Genomic DNA, 19152 nt, shown 5'->3' on the forward strand with positions numbered 1-19152 from the left:
CGCACCAAAACGACCAGCAACAAAGACGGAAGATACATACAACTCAGTAATACAATGGGAGGATACATCTCGAAGTTTAGCGCTCTCATTTGGTCGAAGAAAGAGATCAGGATATTGATTCTGGGGCTGGTATGCGCTCCTGCTCCAGCACGGCGGCGTAGGCACTGATGACACATGTGACTAGGACAATGCAGGAAAGACAACGTTGCTGTACAGATTAAAGGTAGGCGATACATTCGGTGAGTTAGCGAATGCCAGGACTAATGACAGCCTAGATCGGAGAGGTTGTCACTACAATACCTACCATAGGCTTTAATGTCGAGTCGGTCACATACAAGAATCTCAACTTCAATGTTTGGGTAAGTCGTGGGCTTCAGCTCCAGCGCCCGAAAGCATCTTTACTGATTTGATTCAGGATCTCGGAGGCCAAACCTCAATTCGACCGTACTGGAGGTGCTACTATGCCAACACCGCCGCCGTCATCTTCGTTATAGACTCGACCGATATCGACCGTCTCACGACCGCTTCCGAAGAATTATCTGCGATGCTAAACGAGGAAGAGCTGCGGGACGCGGCGCTATTGGTATTTGCGAACAAGCAGGATCAGCCAGGGGCAAAGGGCGCAGGCGAGATTAGCGAGGCGCTGCGGTTAGGAGAGCTGAAAGATCGGAACTGGAGTATAGTCGCATGCTCCGCTGTGGATGGCCGAGGTGTCGATGAGGGCATGGATTGGCTTGTGGTGAGTAAACGACAATTTTTTGGGGCAACGGTTGCTAACGAAAGCAGCAAACGGTCAACTCAGACCAGTAGGCACGCGATGATGTTTGGGTATGGCGCAATTTGGAAGAGGGCTTGACTTCGAGTCTGCCCGTTATACCAGCATGGTGGGAGTTTAGGCGTTCGCATAGGCAGCCGCGGGCAACGTTTGGCACATGGTCAGGACAATGCAGGTAACACGTACATATTCGTTATACTACCTCCAACACTACAGCATACCTCCTCTTTCCCCCTTCGTTTCCCTTCGCTACGTCCTTTCAAGATCCCTTTCCTTTGTCATTTCACTTGCGGTGCTATCCAGGCAGCAAGCGCCTCCGTACTTTGTTTCGACCCATAATCAATGGCTCGCAATTCACCAAGGCACGATACCCAGAAAGAGATATTTAGGCGCTGCCACTGAATTCTCAGTCACATGCGCGCCTGATTGCTGCATACATTTCAACACTGTCCTGAGCCCAGTCCGAGCTTTTGCTCTCGTACCACAATCCCGCCACCGATCCATCGGAAGTAGGCCGTGCCGGACTACGAGATCAGCCAATCTTGTATAAAAGAGAAGGCGCCACTTCTTCCATAGACTTTCACATGCACTGTTGCAGCAGTTGGCTTGAAGATCTTGCGAATTCTGTCGCTTGCATGATGATCCGAGAAAATGCTGTGAGCCGGCGACATTGTATGCACGGGTGTGGTGGAGAGAAAGGAGGCGGTGGCTGCGCGAAGCGGGAAAGGGCTGAAGATCGGGGAACCGGAGAGAACGATCAGAGAGGAAGACGCGGTAGGAGACTGTGAGTACTCCAGTTCGCAGATCTGGTCACTCTATGCTGGTTCTCCTTTTTTGCCCTCGTTTACGTCAGTCCCTGGCTGGGTGGGATTGTACATTTGGAGCTTTGTTCGCGTCCATCGCGTGCTGGTAGCGCTGAAGCGGTTGCCAACGACCTGCTGCTCGGAGTCAGGAGTGGAGCGGGGGAAGCTGAAGCATGGTCCATTGTGTCGGAGCATCAGGATGAGAATATCTACGAGCCTTCCGCGCGCGGGATGTGACGACCTGTCGATCGTTGTATCCTGGAGTACCTGCCTACAACGCCTGCTCTTTTAACCTGTCTCCTTGCGCTGCTACAGCAACACCAGTCAAGGGCGCGCATCATTTGTCTTTCACCGGCGCGCTTGACCGAGCGTTGTCAGACGACAAGCCCTAATGCTGACCTCTTGGAGAAGCTTCGACCGCTATTCACCGTATAGCGAATCCCTCAACCAAACCTCGCTTTGTCCAGACTAACTCGACGCGAACGTCAACGGCGTCCAACAACGACGAACTCCACCAGGCTATTGCTCACCTTGAAGAGGAAAACCAGATCTCTCGAAAACACTGCACGGCAAGCAGGTGCGATTCGCCTTGCCGTACTACGCCGGGCGCTGAACAGTACCGTAGTTGAAGTCAGCGCAGCAAAGGTGTCGATTGCCGACCTCACAATGCAGGACCGCTCACGCATCATGTCCCCGTATTCCAGCCGAGATCCGACCACGAACGCTGGCCCATATAGTCCTTCATCGGGTAGCACGACCAACCCAACCGTTAATGTCGGCCGCAAGCGCAAGTCGGAAGCCGCCGAAGGCGACAGCATCAGCTGGCCGCCAAAGACCCACCGCAAACTACAGACAGATACCACGCCTAAGGCTAAGCGCAAACTTCCGATTCTCAGCGTGGAAGGCTTTGACAAATACGTTGACGGGAAGTGGACTGTTCTCGATTGGATGGTGAATGTCTGGGACCGAAGCACCGTCAAGCAGATGGACATCCTCTGCCGTCTTGGCCTTGTAGCCCCCGGGACTACGGTGAGGAACAATACAGGCATCTTCTACTTCGACGACCCGACTTTAACTGAGCTGTCTAAAGCGATCCACGGGCTCTCCAAGAGTTTCTACAACGAAAGCTTTGATCAGACACCTGCTGGCCCCCTTATTCGAGGTCGCCCCCGCGCTATGCAAGGCCGGAAGCGCGACGATGCAGGACGAGATGCATTTGTGGATGCAGCCAGCAACCCAATGCACATGAACCAACAGTTGGATGACTTGCTCTTCGATCAATTCGGCCCTAAAGTCTGGGGCATGGATGTCGCGGCCCGCGAGGGCTGCACATACCGACTGGAGCTGGAGGATGACGTCGATCGACCGAAAATTGAGGCGCTCTTACATCTGTGGGTCTTTGTCAAGATTGCGAACGCTTGTCGGGCCAAGCGCCAGAAGTTGCACGGCAGCGGCAGGAAATCACGAGCGAAGAAGGACCTGGGCAACATGGCTGGTAAAGCTCCAGCATTACTTTCGAACATTCACAACGACACTAACGACGATGACGTAGATGAGAACACTTCAGATGTCGCGGTCGAAGATGTCGAGGGCGAAGAGTCACAAGACCAGGAGACGGCTAATACAGTCGACGGTGATGAAGCAGGCTGCACTATTCCTAAAGAGCAGGGAGATCTCAAGGCCACAAGGTATATCGATCTCCCTTTGAGCGGCATGTCACTTATCCAGATCACTTGGAGTTCATGTGCAGTCAAGGTTTCCTTTCTAAACAATAGTCGCTAACCTTACGTCTGTAGCTCCATGAAGCGCAAACCTGACACCAAGAAAATCACACCTTCCGTGCGAACCGAAGGACATGACGATGCTCGGGCAACGGCCTCAGAAGATGAAGCTACGGTATTCATACTTAGCGACGAACAAACTGAAGCAGGAGTGCCCGCCAACAATGAAGACACGTCGGGGCTAGCACCGCCCAAGACAAACCGAGGCGCCGCACATAAGTACATGCTCGCTAAATTCATCACCGACTCTGGTGACGAGAGCCATGCGGACTTTCCTGCTCCAAAGAAGCGCCGCATAGTTAACACATTCGAGACTGCAGATCTCATCCACTGGAAGGAGGACAGCGAGCGCGTTGCGAAAGGCGAGAAGTCTGTAGACGCAGGATCCTTCGACGGCCGTTCTGATCTGGCAGTAGTCCCCGACGAACAGCAAGTCGTCACGGCGGCTGGCGATGATGCCTCTGTTGATGGGTATGTAGACGCCATCGCTTGTTAGAATCTGATTGCTGAACAGGTGATCATTACCACTCCAAGGCTAACATGAACCTCTAGTCTCGCGCTCGCCATAGTTCAATCTTCTTCGACGGCCTTAGCCCCCATCGACAACTCCCAGGCTACCACTAAAACCAAGCTTCCAGACTTCCACACCTTCATGAAATCCATCCACGGCGACTTGCTCGCCAAGCGCAACTGAACGTGCACAGAATCCACGGCGCAACCCGTACGAGGCCTTTCAAGTAGTAAGGTTGTCTTGGAGGATGTGTTGGTTAGTCGGACAGATTGCAGCGGAGGTGGGTACTCAATCGCTCCCAAAGCGAAGTTGGCATGAGGCATTCTACCGCCATGCTTGTTAATTGCGACAAGGTCTGATCTTGCTCGGTGCTGTGAGACAGCAATTGTTTATGGGACAACTTCAGACACACAAAATAGTTTTCTGGAATCAAACGAAGTACAAGCGCTCAGAATCGCTCATCATGCTGTGGTGATGTCGGAATACACGAGAAGATGCTCAAGGCCCGTTGGCTCTTATCTTGGTTTGTTCCTCACTGGTGAATGATTCTTTTGTAAAGATCTACCGATATGCAGTCGAATGCACGCTGCACGCCAAGGGACAGATTGATGGCTACGTCAGATCAATCCGAAGAGCTCTCGAGTTCGTCCGCCCGATTTGACGCCCACGCTGTACGACTTAATATCATTGTTCACGCTAAAAGTTTTCGAAAGGAGTTAGTCAAGTTCGTTAGCTTACACTTGTTAGTATATGGGCCAAGCAGTATGGGCAATCGCGTCCGCTTGCCCTAACTGGAACCATACGCCACTCGTTATTGCATGCGTGAAAACGGTCACGGTCAAGATGTTCTGCAGCCCGGCAGCGTAGCTATATAAAGCGTATATGGAGAGAAGCTTACAAGGAGTTGAAACATATTCCTTTGCCTGAGATCTACCTCTATGCCCACTTCAACGCAGCACCCAACGCTCACCTACAAAACCCACTATCTATCACGGCTTCCCCTTACTCAGCCCTCAGGTGGCTCCTCTGCTGTCTTCGGTTCCTCCGTACCGGGCGGTGGTTCTTCCACTCTTGGCGGCTCCTCCACCTTCTCCTCTTTCTTCGCAGTTTCTACCGCCTTAACCTCTACCCTCTCCTCCATCTCCTTCTTCGGCACCTTCTTCTCCAGTTCCCAACAAATACAGTCCACCGCCCTCAACATCGTCCTCGCATCCTCCAAATCCTTGATCCACTTATCCCTCTTCTCCACGTCCTCCTGCGCCTGACTCCGCACTCTGCTCTCAAACACCTTCACCTCGTTCTTGAACTGCTCTTCTAACTTCTTCAACTCCGCGATACTAGCACTAGGATCGTGCGTCTCCGGCTTGGCAATGGAAGGATGAGCAGCGAGCCAGGCCTCCCGCGGAGATTGAGATTCCATGGCCGCTTTTTGCTGGAGCCAGTGCTGGCCGGCGAACATGCGGCGCTCTGCCTCGTCTGCGTTGGCGCGGAGGCGATTGTATGCGATAGCCAAGAGCTGCAATTCGCGAATGCGGGTCTGCTTGTCGTCTTCGTTGGGATGCGTTGAGTGCACGAAGGCGTACTGTTTCTGGGAGAGTTGATATGCCATGTACTCTGCTTCTTTGAGTAGGGCTTGCCTTTCTCGTCCACAGTCGTTGATCTCGGCTTCTATGGAGTCTTTGTCCATTGCTTTGAGGTGCTGGGTCCAGTCCGGAGCTGCGATGTAGTATGCTGCGTTCTCCGCTGCGGCGGCGTCCGCGGCAGCGCTGGTATCCGTTGCGGGGGCGGAGAGGATGCCGAATCTCTCGGGTGCGTCGAAGACTTCGGCGGGGAGGTTGTATGCGCGGAAGACGCCGTTGTGGCGGATGTAGCCTTGCATGAGGGGATCGAATTGTTGCATGAGCATCTTGTCCCAGAAGATGTGGTGGAATTCGAGCATGCGTCTTCGCCGTTGCCGCTCCAGCTCTTCCATGGCCTTTGGTCGTTCGCCGGTATACTGGAAGTATGCGTGGGATGCTAGGACGCCTGTGCATGCGCCGATGTTGGCCATGCCTATCATACGCGTCCACCACGAAACGGTGGGTCTCCGCATGAACAGTGTGGGAAGAAAGGCAACGAAGCCGACTGCTGCACCGGCCAGACAACCATCTTCTACGGTATAATTCTCCGTCTTCTCATACAGCTTAGGCGGTATAGGGTCCTTCACCAGCTCCGAGACTACAACAGTCGTGAAGCTTCTATGATAATACGCATTGACAGCAGCACCGACTGCAATGGCCCATATCCCCAATCTCCCCGACGCCCTTATGAACAGCGCTGTGCTCGAGACCTTCTTGTTCGGCGTGACTCGTCGCTTGTACCGCGCAGCGTAGGACGCGTAACCCGCGGCGGCCCCGGATGAGGAAACGACTGCGTACTGGAGCGTCGCGTTCGCGCCTAGAGGATCCGGTCTCTTCGGGACGATATGGTGCTGGCCCTCTCCTGTGCTCCTGTCAGTACGCCATTCGCATCCCCGCACGCGCAAGCTCCACTCACCAGGCGGAACAAACAATCGCAGTACCATCGTGTGGCCCGACTGTGCATAAACCGAGACCGCGGGCGTACGCGTCGTATAGAGCAGCAGCCACCCGCACCGGTGAAGGATCCAAGGCTGAGGCTACGAGCTCGGCATGTTGTGTTTGTGTGGGCGCAAGGCTGGCCCATCACAGGGCTGCAGCCTTGCTTCAGCTGCAGCGTGGTAAGCCAGCGACTGGCATGGAAGGCAGCTGCATCAACCGGGCATTATTCGCCGGGCCATGATGTTGTGCGGGGCCAGCATGGGGGCGGAAAGACCATTGATTGACTGCAAGTGACATTTGTAGGTGTGGAGAGGCTGGAGAACGTTCCTGCCGCATACTGTGGGCTGGTCGTTCCGCATGCGATGCGCTACCGGATGACCCCGCCCGAGCGCTATACGTCTACCATCGGCCTTCTTTCAGCGTACACGATACCTTGTAGGAAACAGTAGACCCGATGCAGATACATCTGGGGCCAATCTGAAGGGGCTAGTTTGAAGGGGCCAATTACGCTGTGTTCACGTTGAGATACGACGGAAAATAGCTTCTACGATTGCATTGCACAGCACCATTAAGCTACCACTCGCTCTCCCACCATCCCAGTTTCCATGCCTGAGCAAACCATTCTAAGGCCAGAGCATCCGTCCGACAGGTATTAGGTATACAACACGCCAAGTCCAGGTATCCGAAAACCGCCCCAAGCGAGAGAATACCATGAACACCGCGCTAAGCTCCCAATGAAGACCCAGGTCCCAAAAGCAACAACAGTCAAAAAAGCAAAATGACAAAAGAACTGCCGTCCGTGGTAATTTTGAAAACGGAGCTGAAAAAAATCATCAGAACACCGACCCAGTATTAAAACTTTTCGAGTCAACAAAAAAGGCCAGCCTCAGGAAGTGGAATCGCCCCCGAAATCGGATCGGTCGCGGTAGTTAGCACGTTCCTATCGCTTGCTGTGCATGAGGATGCGCATGTCTTCCGTTCTAAGGAATTCGAAGATCCCCTCATTCAGCCTGTCCAGCCCATCCTTGAACAGGTGCTCGGTCCCCGCCGTGTTTGTCATGATCGTGAATGTGCGACATAGGAGGTCCTCGGTGCTTAGTCCCACAGCGTTGCTCATGCTCTTCCACTTGAGTCGCATCATTCTCAGGTCGTTCAACGCTAGCAGTCGTTCTACCATCTCGGTAGCTGGCACAGCCGGGGAGTACGCGAAGGTGTGGCGCAATTGCTGTATCTTACGGCGTTCAGTTATCCAAGTCAAGAGTATTTTGGAATGAAGATCGTAGAGTTGGCCGGTTTCTTTGCGGTAGTGCGCGGTGCCGAGGTGCCATAGGGATTCTATCTTGTGGAGAAGCACACTTTCGTCTGGTGGAGAGGTTACTCTAGGGAACAGATACTGCATCAGGGAGCCCAGGACTTCGCATTGTAGAAGACCGAGATCCATTTCAACATGCGCCTGAGGAGGGAGTTGGGCAGCTTCTTGAGGATGACTCCTTAATATTGGCGCAGGTTGGGGAGCATTGTAGGCGACAGGGGCCGATGAAACTGGGGGGACATTGACAACATGATGCACTCGGGTAGTAGGCGCAGGTTGAGTGTACGGCGGCTGAGCTTGAGCTATCGGTCCGGCAGTAGTCTGAATCAGCGGAGCACCGCTTGGGCGAGGTGAGTGATGAGCTTGAGCTAATGGAGCCGGAGCTGGTTGAACTTGTAGCATCGGTTGAGATGTCACTGATGGCGCTATCGGAGTACTAGACCTACTTGATCGTTGCTGAGTCAGACCCGTACGATGGTGATGGTGCATGATCGGGGTATTTGATCTACTTGTTGGTTGAGGTTGCGCTTGAATCGTATGTTGGGATGGAAGCTGAGGTGGCTGCACGTGTTGTACAGTAGGCGAGTTCCGAGCACTGACCCCATTGGCGACAACTGGCGAATTGACCGCTTGGAACCCAGTAGCTGACGCCGAAGCAGTCACGAGCGGTGGAGCCTTTGGTGGGGTGGATGCTTTTGGCGCCACAGGCGCTCCATGAAATGGGCTGGAATCGTAAGGACTGGAGTAGTTGCGTCCATTTGTAGTTGGCGCTGGGGCAACTGGCTTCTGCGATGGAGACACCCTGACTGGGGGCGAGGGGTTGATGGCTGTAAAACTACCGGTGTTGACTGCCGTGAAGCCATTGGCTGGCGGGGCGGAGGGCGTCCTCGCCGTACCGTTTAGGTCATTACTCGACAACGTGGTCAACTGTGGTCTAGTAGAATCGGATGGTGTGGCGCCATTAGTCGCTGAGTGCGCACCGTTGGAGTGGCTGTGAGGGAGGCTTGGCATAGGTGGGACATTCTGGGAATTCTCTGAGACTGGCCCATCAGCAACAAAAGAAATAATAGACTTTCGCGGACTACTCCGCGAACTGGGCATCGTATGGCTCTGGTACCGCTTTGCTGCAGGCGTAGAGTCCATCTCGTCCCCGTCTGAAAGCGATGCATAGGCAGAGCTCTTACGCTTCTTGCCGTTGACGGGCTTTACAGCGTACTCGGCTCCGCCAGTCGTTGGGCCATCTGCAGTTGACGGTGTGAGCGAGTGCGGAGTGTCATTTGGGGACTGAACTGAAATTAGATCACTTGACATCATAGATGGGGGACAAGGGGAAGTGGCTATTACCAGCTGGGTCGTCTTGTTAGGGCTCACAGGTTCGCCATCCACCTCCATGTCGGCGACGGTGTCGTAGTCATTGGCACTCGAAGGCCGCTTCAGCTTCATATTTCTGATGTAATAGCATGCCTTGATGATGATCCATCGATGCAGATGTACCTTGAGACTGGAGGGAGTCAGTATCAACACGTGTCACGTGCGTCTAGTTGCATCTTACATTTCTTTGTCTTCGGGGTCCTCGATGAAGAGATGTCTGGGGTACGTCTTCTTGGCCGGGTCCGGGGTCAGTAAGCAGGTTCGATCCGTGTTGCGGCCCCAGATGGCGGTGCCAAAGGTGGCCAGCAGGTCCTCGAGCTCGCGGTGCAAGCTGTTTGGGTCGGCGGCAAAGTCCAGCAGTGCGTCGCGCTCCTTGGGCAGCTCCTTGGACAGGCGGGTGACCTCGCCGGACAGCTTGCGGTACTCTGGGTTGTCGAACTTGGGGATGCCACGGTTGGTGGTGCTGCTGCTGGCGGACAGGCCGAGGCCCAGACACTCGGTTACCTCGCGGATGGTTGGATTGTGGGAGCTAAAGACGGAGATCCAGCGCGGGCGGTCCCAGCGCGCGACGCCGGCGTCGTCCATGTGGGAGGGCGAGTTGCGGGAGCTCTGGCTCATGGCGGCATGAGCATGGAGGATGTGATGTCGAGATGAGAAGTGCGGTGTTGTGACGCCAGGGCCAAACGCGGGTTGTTGGGGCGGCTCCAGCTAGGCGTGGTGGACTAGGGGAAAGGCTGTGAAAGGGGTGCGAGGTAGAGACTAGCGTATTGCAAAAAGTCAGTCAGCGCAGAAAAAGTTTGAACAGGCTGGCTGCCAATGTCGCTGAGATGTCGCCGGTGGCCTCTGGCCCGATGCGGATCTGCTGCGCTTGTGCCCGCACCAGAAAGTATCCGAGACTGGCTGACTCGCGCCTATACTACGGCGGGCGGGCCATTGGCTCCCTGGCCTCCCTTGCTTATTCCATGTACGACGCACGAGATGATGTCCTGGTTATGCCACCCTTCACCGAGATGAGATGTACACTATCCCCCCAGGGCCAAAACACCCGGCGCCTACACCAGCCGCCCAATGCCCGCGCCTCGCCATCTACTGCCGCCCGTGGGCCGTCGCAGCGCAGTAACCGCTTGCGGGAAAACACCATCTATGACGACGACCCTTGCGGCGGCCCTGTATGATCCGCGCCTTACACTCTCCGTGATAACACCTGCAAACGTAAGTTTTATTGCCTGTCGCACGGGGCCGCCCACGCCTTCCCATAGCGGCCGTATTGATTGCGTGCGAGGTGCCACCGTCTTACACACGCGCTCGTCGATGTAACCCCGGGCCGCTGCATCTGCAATACACTGCGTCGACTCTTGCACGCATAACAACGCGCCCATGCGCTCTCTGCTCCACGGCCCCGTGTACCTGTACCAGCGTCCGAGGCAGTGACATTTTCTCGCACGCTGCGCTTGAAACGCCGCACCGACTAGCCCGAGTCAGAGACTGCCCTTGCACACCACGATACCCAACCAGCCCGGTCTCAAACCGAGATACGACGCTAGCCCTACGCCCGTTGGACCGCGCAGTGATAGAAATTGCCCTCGGTACGATTGCCTCTCGCGAGCTGCACCCACGCCGTATACGTAGTGCCTACGCCGACAGGGGCGTCTGGTAGCGGCAAATCCCTCGGTTCGCTCCCGCCAGAATCCTTCCAACAATTGCCTGTTTGGTGCACACGAGCGAGCGAACGAGCTGCATCACCGCTACCGCCACCCTCGCAGGCTGATTTCTGATGCCAGACAGCACAGGCATGCGCAATCGCCCACCCGGGCACGCGATTATCTGATTACGCTCGCCCGTACACCCGGCGATCCTTTTTCCAAAATGGTCTGCTCATCCAAGGCGCCCAGGCCTAAACGAGCTCCGTCATCAATTGACCCTGTAATAAGATTTTCACAACTACCCTGCCGCCCACTAACCTCAAACGCCTATGCGCGCTACACCTGCTCGACCTCGCAACACACTAGGCCAAGCACACCGTAAGGGTAACATTTCGCCGAAAGGGAAAGGATAAAGATGCACCCACCCTGGCTAAGAGGCAACACTCTACGAAAAATAGTACACCGTGTCGCCCTCCTGCTCCTTTTCGTAGCTCTCCAGCGCGCCCGCCAGCCATTGCATCAGCCCGACAAATTCCACGTTCTTCCACTGCAGCTCCACCGCGTATTTGTTCCCTGCCAATACCACCAACGCTTGCCGCAGAAGCTCGTCGTGATCTGCGCCCGCACCCGCGACCTGTGCAATGTCCTCGAAACTGCGGATGATCTCGCGAGTCGCGCTCATGAGCGTTCTGTGCTGCTCGATTCGGCGCTCGATCTCGGGTGCTGTAGTCCCTTCCTCGCCCCATCCTAAGCCATCATTAGTATAAGCGCATAAAAATTAAGCGAGTTCGGATAAGGGTGCAATGGTAATAACAAGGTACGTACGAGTGCCAGCGCGCTGAAGGTCGGCCAAATGCCGTTTTAGCTCGATCCAGGTAAGGAACGCGCGTTCTCGCGCGATAAACGCTGGTACGTTTTCGAGCATGCGGTTGTGATCTGTCCGCACGCCATCTCTCCATTGTGTTTCAAGGCGCCGTAGCAGCGCCTCTTCTTCCCAGTCCACCTCTGTCTTCTCTTGGTAGATGTACTCGCGTAGAGCATACAACGTCTCCACATCGAGTCCGGGATACGCTGTCGCCTTCCGTTGTGCGTCCGGTGGAACAGCAGAATGCCCGTTTGTGGCGGTAGCTTGCGGTGTAAGATCTGACACAAGTTGAGAAATCTCGGCGCCTAGTTGCCGGATACCTGCTGTGGAAATAGTTGCTACTGGCGCTGGCTGCGATGAGACCTCTGCGGCCAATGACGCCCGTCGAGGTACCACTGGGTGTGTCCCTGCGTTCACTGCAGGCCAAGAGGGTGTACCGATTGCCGCTTGCGATGACATGCTTCCATTGCGCGATCCGTTGATGCCTACTTCGGCAAGGCGATTCCAAACTCCATCCACCACGCTTTGTGCTTGCGAAGGATGCGATGAACTTGGGTTCGCCGCCGAGAAATGGCTTGCATTGGCACCGCCCAGCTGGCCTTGCCCAGGCCCTATGGGACTTTGACTCGATTCTGGCGGGGTGCTGACAGCCACGGAGATGGGGCTACCACGCGATGTGGTTTCTGCTTTGTAGAGTTGCACATGCCGGGGATGCTCTGCCAGCGGTACTGGAGGAATGTTCGTATTTAGGGGTGCCGGTGCACCTGAATTTGGTGCTAATGGGACGAAAGCTGAGCTTGCACCCTCTAGTGGAACTTCCATCTCGATTCTAGCTCTTTTGTTTTCCTCTTTCTTTTTCCTCTCCCGATCGAGTCTATCGCGAGCCAGGATAACATTGATAGCTTTCATTCCAAGCCACCAATGTAGCAGAATGCGGATTCTGGCATCTGTTCAGTAATTGAAATGTGAAACCTTACGCGAATGAACTCACTGTTCACGGTCCTGCTCTTCCTCGAAATAGAGATCTCTAGGGTATAACTCTTCTTCAACTCCGGGTTCACCAACGCTGATTAAGTGCTCTCTATCGCCCACTCTTCCCCATATCGCGGAGCCATGTTTTTGCAACAGGCCCTCGACTTGCTCGTTTAGGCTTTTTTCTGCCGATAAGAATTTCACCAAATCATCCGACTCTTTTGGGACCGTCGCAACGATGTCGCCCATGTCCGTGACGAGGTCGCGCACCAAGGCACTCTCAAAATTCGTTTTGCCACGTTTGTTCTGACTCCATTTTGCGCGCAACCCCAAGCGCTCGATCAATTCGTGCATGCGCAACTTCGACCTGTTTTTCATGATGTCGAGCCAGTCCTTCGACGTGGCGTAGCCGATTGAACCCATGGTGTGCGTCGTTGTAGAGCTTTCGCAACAATGTAGACTATCGAGTACCAAAACGTGTGGAGAAGAAATATTGACAGGGGACAGCATTCAACGGTATTTCTGATTACCATTCGCCGCTAAGGAATGGCGAACGTTACCATTGCCCGCCGCGGGGGGTGTTTGCTGAGGGTCGAACTGTGCGCAATTGGGGTCCACGGCCATAGCCCTCGACGGCGCTTCACTTTTGATGGGGTCAACCTGTTTGGTGTTGAGAAAAGGAGGAAGTCAGGAGCCATCCAAGGATGGCGCGTTCGCGTACTTCTCACACACTAGGTTGCGCCAAGAGCTCTGCAGATCATCCCAGGTGGAACACGAGAATTCAACAAAGCCCTAGCACAAACTTTTCTTGCTCGCCACAACCCACAACCTATACTGGCTTCCTTATCCGCCATACCTTCCCAATTACTTGCCTGCACTTGAGCAGGTGATAACGAGCTTACCATTCGCCCAGTATCTCCATTTTGATATTCCTCCAAAGATTCCAGCCCGCGACTAAGTGCCATATCGCCACAGTCACCGACGTACATCTTTAACGTACGGCTTGGCCGCTCCATACAATAAACACAATAACCGTGAACCACCTAGACAGCTGCAAGCTTTCAGACTCGCCACCCATCATATATCGTTTGGCTGCACATGCCCTACATCCACAAGTCTAGGTCCCATGCGAATAGCAATTCGTTATAGGTGACAATTTGTCCCCGAAGGCTGTATTCCAAGATCGGACTTCCGGCAATCCCAGCGAACACCCGCGAAAGGCACTTTGCTGTACTTAAAGCCGTATCTTCGTCTCCATGGATCTTAGAGGCCAGCAGCGTGCGACGATGGTTCATGAGCGTCTGATGGAATTTCCGGCACTCCTCCCCCCCGCCTAGCTTCTGCTCCCATTGAGTTAAAGTGAATCGTGGAGTCGGTTTCCTTTCGAGAGGGTGTACCTGAATAGTCAAAATTAGCGTCCGTCTTCAAGGCAAAAGCAGACTCACTCCGGTGGCGTGGCACAGTGACCAGCAGCCTTCCCGCCAAGAGAGCCAGGCATGCAATGTTCGATAGGCTTGCTCGAATGAATCTCCAAGAGCTACACGGATCTTGTCTTCGCCTCGAGTCCATAGGTTGCGTATGATGTCGTCTAACTGTTTAGACGTCTCCAACATTGACTCGGCGTTGGGGAGCTTCGTGTGGGAATTGTCATCGTCAAGAAATAATTCCCTGTATAGGAGGATGGTCAAATCCGCTCTCATAGTCTTCTCGTCCTCTTCCGATACCGAGTGCTCGGACCCTGCCTCGTTATCCTCGTTCGCTATAGCGGTCGAGCTTCTGTCTTCTTCGCCGGTCTGTTCATCCTCAGGTGAAACATCGTTAAGTGAGGCTACTACTCAGCTGTTAAATGGAAAGGCTGTTTCTAGTACCGTAACCACGTTGCACTTACCTTGTTCCGCGCTGTTACTCTTACCGCGTTGCGGATTTCGCCTGCTCTTTGCTGGAGACCACACATCGCCACTCTCACGGAGCATCTCATTGGGTAAGAATTTACCCACTGCATCGCGAGCTCGCTTCCTCTTCGAGATACTTGACGAGGTCCGGCGGAGTATAGCCCGTAGCGTGTCGGAAGGCATGCGAAAGGTGGCCATGCATTTCTTGTTGGTAGTGAAGGTCACTGAGCTCAATTTTCGTGGGGCAGGAGCCCTCACGCGTGGGCCCTCAACCGTGATTGCTTGTGGCTTCATCGCCGAACACATAGCCGACGGTGCGTGGTGATTGAAATAATAGGCCTTGGCCTTCACGAACATGAGGTGCTCAAGTTGGAGAGCAATACTGTCTTGGTCAAATCATCACTTTGGACGCGCGAAGCGATATTGACTTACAACTGTCGATGGCGTTCATGCTCGTACAAAAGGTCGCCCGACGCGCCTGGGTCTCCTGCTGTTAGTAGCTGGGAGTTTGGATTGGATGATAGTTTTCGTTTCTCGATAGGGTCGCTCCAAATCTTCCCACCGTGTTCACGAAGCAGGTGCTTAACGTCGTCGGTATATGTCTGCGCTTGCCATGCTCGTTTGAGGGCTTTGTGGCTGCTATTAGGAAGGACGTTGACGGCCATCCTGTCCAGTTCATGATACAGAGTCTCAACTCTCGCTGAGGCGAAGACGGGTTTGCCCTTACCAGAACCACTCTTCTCGCGAAAGCCCAATGAGCGGCGTATGTGATGGTTGTATCGGGTCATTTTCGGGGAGGCTATCGATGTATCGAAAATCAGCTGACGCGTAGCCTTCCCGTATGTTACAGGGTCCATCGATGGCCAGGCCTTCGTGCTTGGAGACTGGTGTGTAGACATCATCGCAGACCGCCTAGCTGAACGAGACGACCAAGTTCGTATTATGCTCTCGAATATGGCAAGTTGGATCAATTTATGTTCGAGGTAAACAACCAGCAGGCAGCAAGAAGGGAAAGAGCGCGAGCACAGACGCGACAGGGCCATGGCAAACGAGGAGAAACCACTCAGTGAGTGAAACTTGGCGGCTTGAGGACATCAGAACCGCGCATCGTGATTGGGCGATAATGCGCGAGCGGGAAGCTGCACGTCACGTTTGTGGCACGGTGACCGCGCGGATCTTTCGAAGCGGTGAGCTGCCACCTTTTCTTTCCTGGACGGTGAGCTTGCAGTATTCCAGAAATGCATTGATTACATTAATGCAGCTAAAGGTGAGCCTTAGATAGATGAATAGCCCCGTTCAAGACAGACTTCTCATTGATGAATAGCCCTACTAAGTATGAAATCCTTACGAATGACTTGATGCTTGGAACAAGTACAGGTCAGCTGCTTCAAATGACCATGGAGCATCGTTTCGCAACTATGCGCACAAGAAAAAGTTTACTGAATTGATTTGGTAGATAAGTAAGACGCCAGTGGGTATATATCGCTAGATGAGTGGATGGTGTGAACGCCATAAAATATAGAAATCCCAGGAATGACGGAAGTTACGGTAGTCGAGGACCCTATAGAGGTAGTACCAGGTCCCTTAGAGCCCACGAAACGAGTGTGTAGACGCAGGTGGATAACCGGTATACTAGGGCGCTACTAGCAAGCCTGAAAGGTGCCATTGAGGCCTAGGCTAGAATCCGTAGGTCGACGTTGATCTTCCCGTTACTGTTCTCTTGCCAGAATGTCGACTGCGCAAGAGAACTTAACAGCCGCTCATAGACCGTGTCCTGGCCGCTGTCATCAATACGTAGAGTGAAGGCCTTCTTGGTCTGACTAGATATCTGGTACGTTAGTCGCCACGTGAGCGAGCTGTCAACCTTTTCGGTCACCTGAGGGTCATATGCAGCCTCTGTGCGGACCAAGGTAAGGAAGTCGGAGAAGGTGGGACAGTTATAGATTGTGTGGCTGAAGTCGTATTCGATGTCGTCTACCACAACGACCCAGACGAGGAGGATCCGCTTAGCGTACTCCTCATTGAGGCCGGGCAGGATGATGGAACTCTCGTTGCTGATGATCTCTGGTGCGGCATGTGAGACTTCCCGCGACACTGGCGTAGGAGCCTGCATGCATGAAACGGGAGCTCTTAATGTCTTTCGTCTCTGTCGTGGCGTGTCTACGTCCTCTGAGTCGTAAGTTTGTGGCTTTTTGCGCTTTTGCGACGATCCGACGTTAGGACTATCTTGTAGATCCTCCTGGGGGCTGTCTCGAGCACGTGTAGCACGGTCAACAAACCCGCCCGAGGCCGATCGTTGTTTTCCCGATCTCAACCGCGTCTTCGTCATTGGCCTCATGGGCAATGACCTCTCGGAGGATTCCCAGGAGAGCGATGGTGATGGTGTCGGGTTAGGAGGTATGCCCAAAGCTTCGGCCGCTTCTTCCTCGGTATGCACCCAGCTTCTGTTCCTTGGTGACAGAACCTCGAAGTTGCTGCTGAAAGTTATCTCCCCATCTGTGAGCTCATAAGGCCTGAAGAGCTCAAGGCGTTGGAGAGATCGATCGTTGCGCTGCGGGAGCAGAATGCAGAACAATTCGCCGCCGTTGCCCTTGTTAAGCAGAGGCATGACGGTGACTTTCTGTTACGGTCAGCTCAAGATGATACGCACAGTGCACGTATTCGTGGCTTACTGTACGTGGCCTATTCATGATCTGGATCTCACGAAGCTGGATGAATTCGGATATTTCACCACAAGCGCGGCAGACTGCATGTCTACTGGCATCGCTCGCCCCACCGTCGATCATAGGAGGAAACGGCTGTATCATGTTGTTGCAGTTGCCCTTTAGCTCCCTAAAGGATGGCAGACCTTGGAAAGAGATGTCATGTTTTCCTGGCGCAGCATAGCCAATCCAAACGCCGGCTTTCGCTAGGACCTTCGCACTTCTAGAATGGCCGTGAGGCCCCTTGGCTCTGAAGCATTTGGGATGGTTTGGAACCTTCATTTCCGTAGCCATTGTGGCAGCCGAAGGAACCAACTCTGAGTTCGATCAATGTCGCTGGCAGAAACCGGCAAGTCGTTTAGTAGTAAGAGATGGGTTGAGCTGCGGCGTGGAAACTAGCGGCACACGGCCGTATCAGGGGTTGGACAACGAAGTGAGATACACGGAGGTTTGCCGCGTGTGAGATGGCTCAGGCAGATCCTCCTGGTTTTCTAGGTCTGCGAGTGGGTAAGGGATGGCGGTCGTGTTGCATTTTTCGTTTGGGTGTGCCATGACGGTGAGCAAACCGATGTAAGGTGAGTCCATTCCCAATATAGTCAAGTTCTTACCCCAAAAGTGCTCAGTGCAGTGAGCGATGAGTTCTCACCGCTTGTACAAGACATTCCCAGATAAAAGCGTAGCCACTACTAAAGAGCTTTCCGACGTCGAGTCTCTAGATCAAGTTTAAGAAATGTAGGCTTCTTATCAATTCACTTATGTATTGGAGCATGGTACACAAGCATCTCATCTTTCGGCGGAACGAAGGCAGCACGAGTGGTCCAAAGCACTGAAGGCGATTTATTGACATTTTCTATGGTTTATGATTGCAATCCAATTACTGCATACGTTCCTACTTATTTGTTCTCAATCTGCAGATAACAGTGTAGATCGAATGCATGCGAGGCTCAGACAGATCACCTGGGCACTGAACATCACGACTAGCTAAAGCTCCAAGAGCTCGCCTCTGCATGTGAACGCGTCTAGAGCTTTCCCAAAAGCTAGAGGCCATTGTCGCATGCCTGCGACAACCTTAGGCCGGGCTGACGGTTTACTCCAGGCGTCAGGATCGTGCAGCAAGGGCGGACGCAGCTTCATTGGCCAGCTCCCGCACGTCTCTCCGAGCTAGAGACAACATCTCTAGAGCCTCAATAGCCTTCTCAAGCCTTCCACCACCTCTACACCATCCCAAACGCCAAAATGCGCGTTCAGCCTACCGTCAGGGGGTCAGTCGTGCGAAATGACGCCCCGTCGTTCAGCCCCCAATGCAATGCCCCTCCTCGTATTCGCCTCTGCTGCCTCAAATGCGGCTGTGTATTAATAGCACCACGCAACACAATCACAGTCACAACAGGTACTGGCTGCTACGGTTGCCCTGAAGAAGGGCAAACTTGACTCCTCAATTCATGACATTGTCCAACGACTTCTGGATTTTCCGTCAATTACGCATCGCTCGCAGTATTTTCCCAGACACCGCTTTGTCGAGTACGATCTTGGCTCGGCCCGACTCCATAACGAAGACAACGATAGCCGCAACCTACGCGTTTGCGTGGGCCTGTACTTGTAATATTGCAAGCGCTGGTTGCCGAGAGGAACTCAAGCAGCCTGTTCGGCTGGCTACTCGTGTGGGATCGTATTGACGTCTGGCCCGAGTGCTATGCGACGAAGCCGAAGCCACCGATCGTCCGATTCAGGCACGTCTTTCCGCTGATGTACCTCCTGCTTTGGAGTCGCCGTGTACAGCTCTTGTCTTGCGTACAGAGGATTAGCGGAGGCAGGCGACCGTTGGAGCTGTTCCTCGACGAGCGTTCATAAGCTCCCGACTTCCCAATTCGTACCGGATTGAGCGCGCTGAATTGGCGCGCGACAGACAGTGATGGAGGGGTTGCCCTTCCCACTACACGTGGGCTCTCCAGTCGCAACAAGAAACA

At 53.9% G+C, this 19152-nt stretch overlaps 8 protein-coding genes across 8 annotated transcripts; 2 read left to right on the forward strand and 6 right to left on the reverse strand.

Moving 5' to 3' along the window:
* Positions 1-54: 54 nt before the first annotated feature.
* On the forward strand, positions 55-810 carry ARL1 (Arf GTPase arl1; the record flags this gene model as incomplete). The annotated part of the gene is made up of 5 exons (XM_056217582.1): positions 55-129; positions 185-223; positions 276-359; positions 416-739; positions 787-810. 5 exons carry the CDS (start codon positions 55-57, stop codon positions 808-810), a joined length of 546 nt encoding a protein of 181 aa, XP_056069138.1.
* Positions 811-2265: 1455 nt separating this feature from the next.
* On the forward strand, positions 2266-4053 carry N0V89_008830 (uncharacterized protein; the record flags this gene model as incomplete). The annotated part of the gene is made up of 3 exons (XM_056217583.1): positions 2266-3266; positions 3375-3830; positions 3912-4053. The coding sequence occupies 3 exons, from the start codon at positions 2266-2268 to the stop codon at positions 4051-4053; spliced, it is 1599 nt and encodes a 532-aa protein (XP_056069139.1).
* An 823-nt stretch (positions 4054-4876) lies between these two features.
* On the reverse strand, positions 4877-6433 carry N0V89_008831 (uncharacterized protein; the record flags this gene model as incomplete). Its single annotated transcript, XM_056217584.1, has 2 exons — positions 4877-6351; positions 6406-6433. The coding sequence occupies 2 exons, from the start codon at positions 6431-6433 to the stop codon at positions 4877-4879; spliced, it is 1503 nt and encodes a 500-aa protein (XP_056069140.1).
* Positions 6434-7368: 935 nt separating this feature from the next.
* On the reverse strand, positions 7369-9729 carry N0V89_008832 (uncharacterized protein; the record flags this gene model as incomplete). The annotated part of the gene is made up of 3 exons (XM_056217585.1): positions 7369-9024; positions 9085-9241; positions 9293-9729. The coding sequence occupies 3 exons, from the start codon at positions 9727-9729 to the stop codon at positions 7369-7371; spliced, it is 2250 nt and encodes a 749-aa protein (XP_056069141.1).
* Positions 9730-11199: 1470 nt separating this feature from the next.
* N0V89_008833 (uncharacterized protein) lies at positions 11200-13014 on the reverse strand (the record flags this gene model as incomplete). The annotated part of the gene is made up of 3 exons (XM_056217586.1): positions 11200-11501; positions 11580-12559; positions 12611-13014. The coding sequence occupies 3 exons, from the start codon at positions 13012-13014 to the stop codon at positions 11200-11202; spliced, it is 1686 nt and encodes a 561-aa protein (XP_056069142.1).
* Positions 13015-13694: 680 nt separating this feature from the next.
* On the reverse strand, positions 13695-14666 carry N0V89_008834 (uncharacterized protein; the record flags this gene model as incomplete). Its single annotated transcript, XM_056217587.1, has 3 exons — positions 13695-13988; positions 14037-14422; positions 14480-14666. 3 exons carry the CDS (start codon positions 14664-14666, stop codon positions 13695-13697), a joined length of 867 nt encoding a protein of 288 aa, XP_056069143.1.
* A 245-nt stretch (positions 14667-14911) lies between these two features.
* Positions 14912-15382, reverse strand: N0V89_008835 (uncharacterized protein; the record flags this gene model as incomplete). The annotated part of the gene is made up of 1 exon (XM_056217588.1): positions 14912-15382. One exon carries the CDS (start codon positions 15380-15382, stop codon positions 14912-14914), a length of 471 nt encoding a protein of 156 aa, XP_056069144.1.
* Positions 15383-16155: 773 nt separating this feature from the next.
* N0V89_008836 (uncharacterized protein) lies at positions 16156-17290 on the reverse strand (the record flags this gene model as incomplete). The annotated part of the gene is made up of 2 exons (XM_056217589.1): positions 16156-17103; positions 17156-17290. The coding sequence occupies 2 exons, from the start codon at positions 17288-17290 to the stop codon at positions 16156-16158; spliced, it is 1083 nt and encodes a 360-aa protein (XP_056069145.1).
* Between the last annotated feature and the right edge of the window lie 1862 nt (positions 17291-19152).

This window comes from Didymosphaeria variabile (assembly GCF_027946475.1).
Source record: "Didymosphaeria variabile strain IMI 356815 chromosome Unknown scaffold_6, whole genome shotgun sequence".
NCBI lineage: Eukaryota > Fungi > Ascomycota > Dothideomycetes > Pleosporales > Didymosphaeriaceae > Didymosphaeria > Didymosphaeria variabile.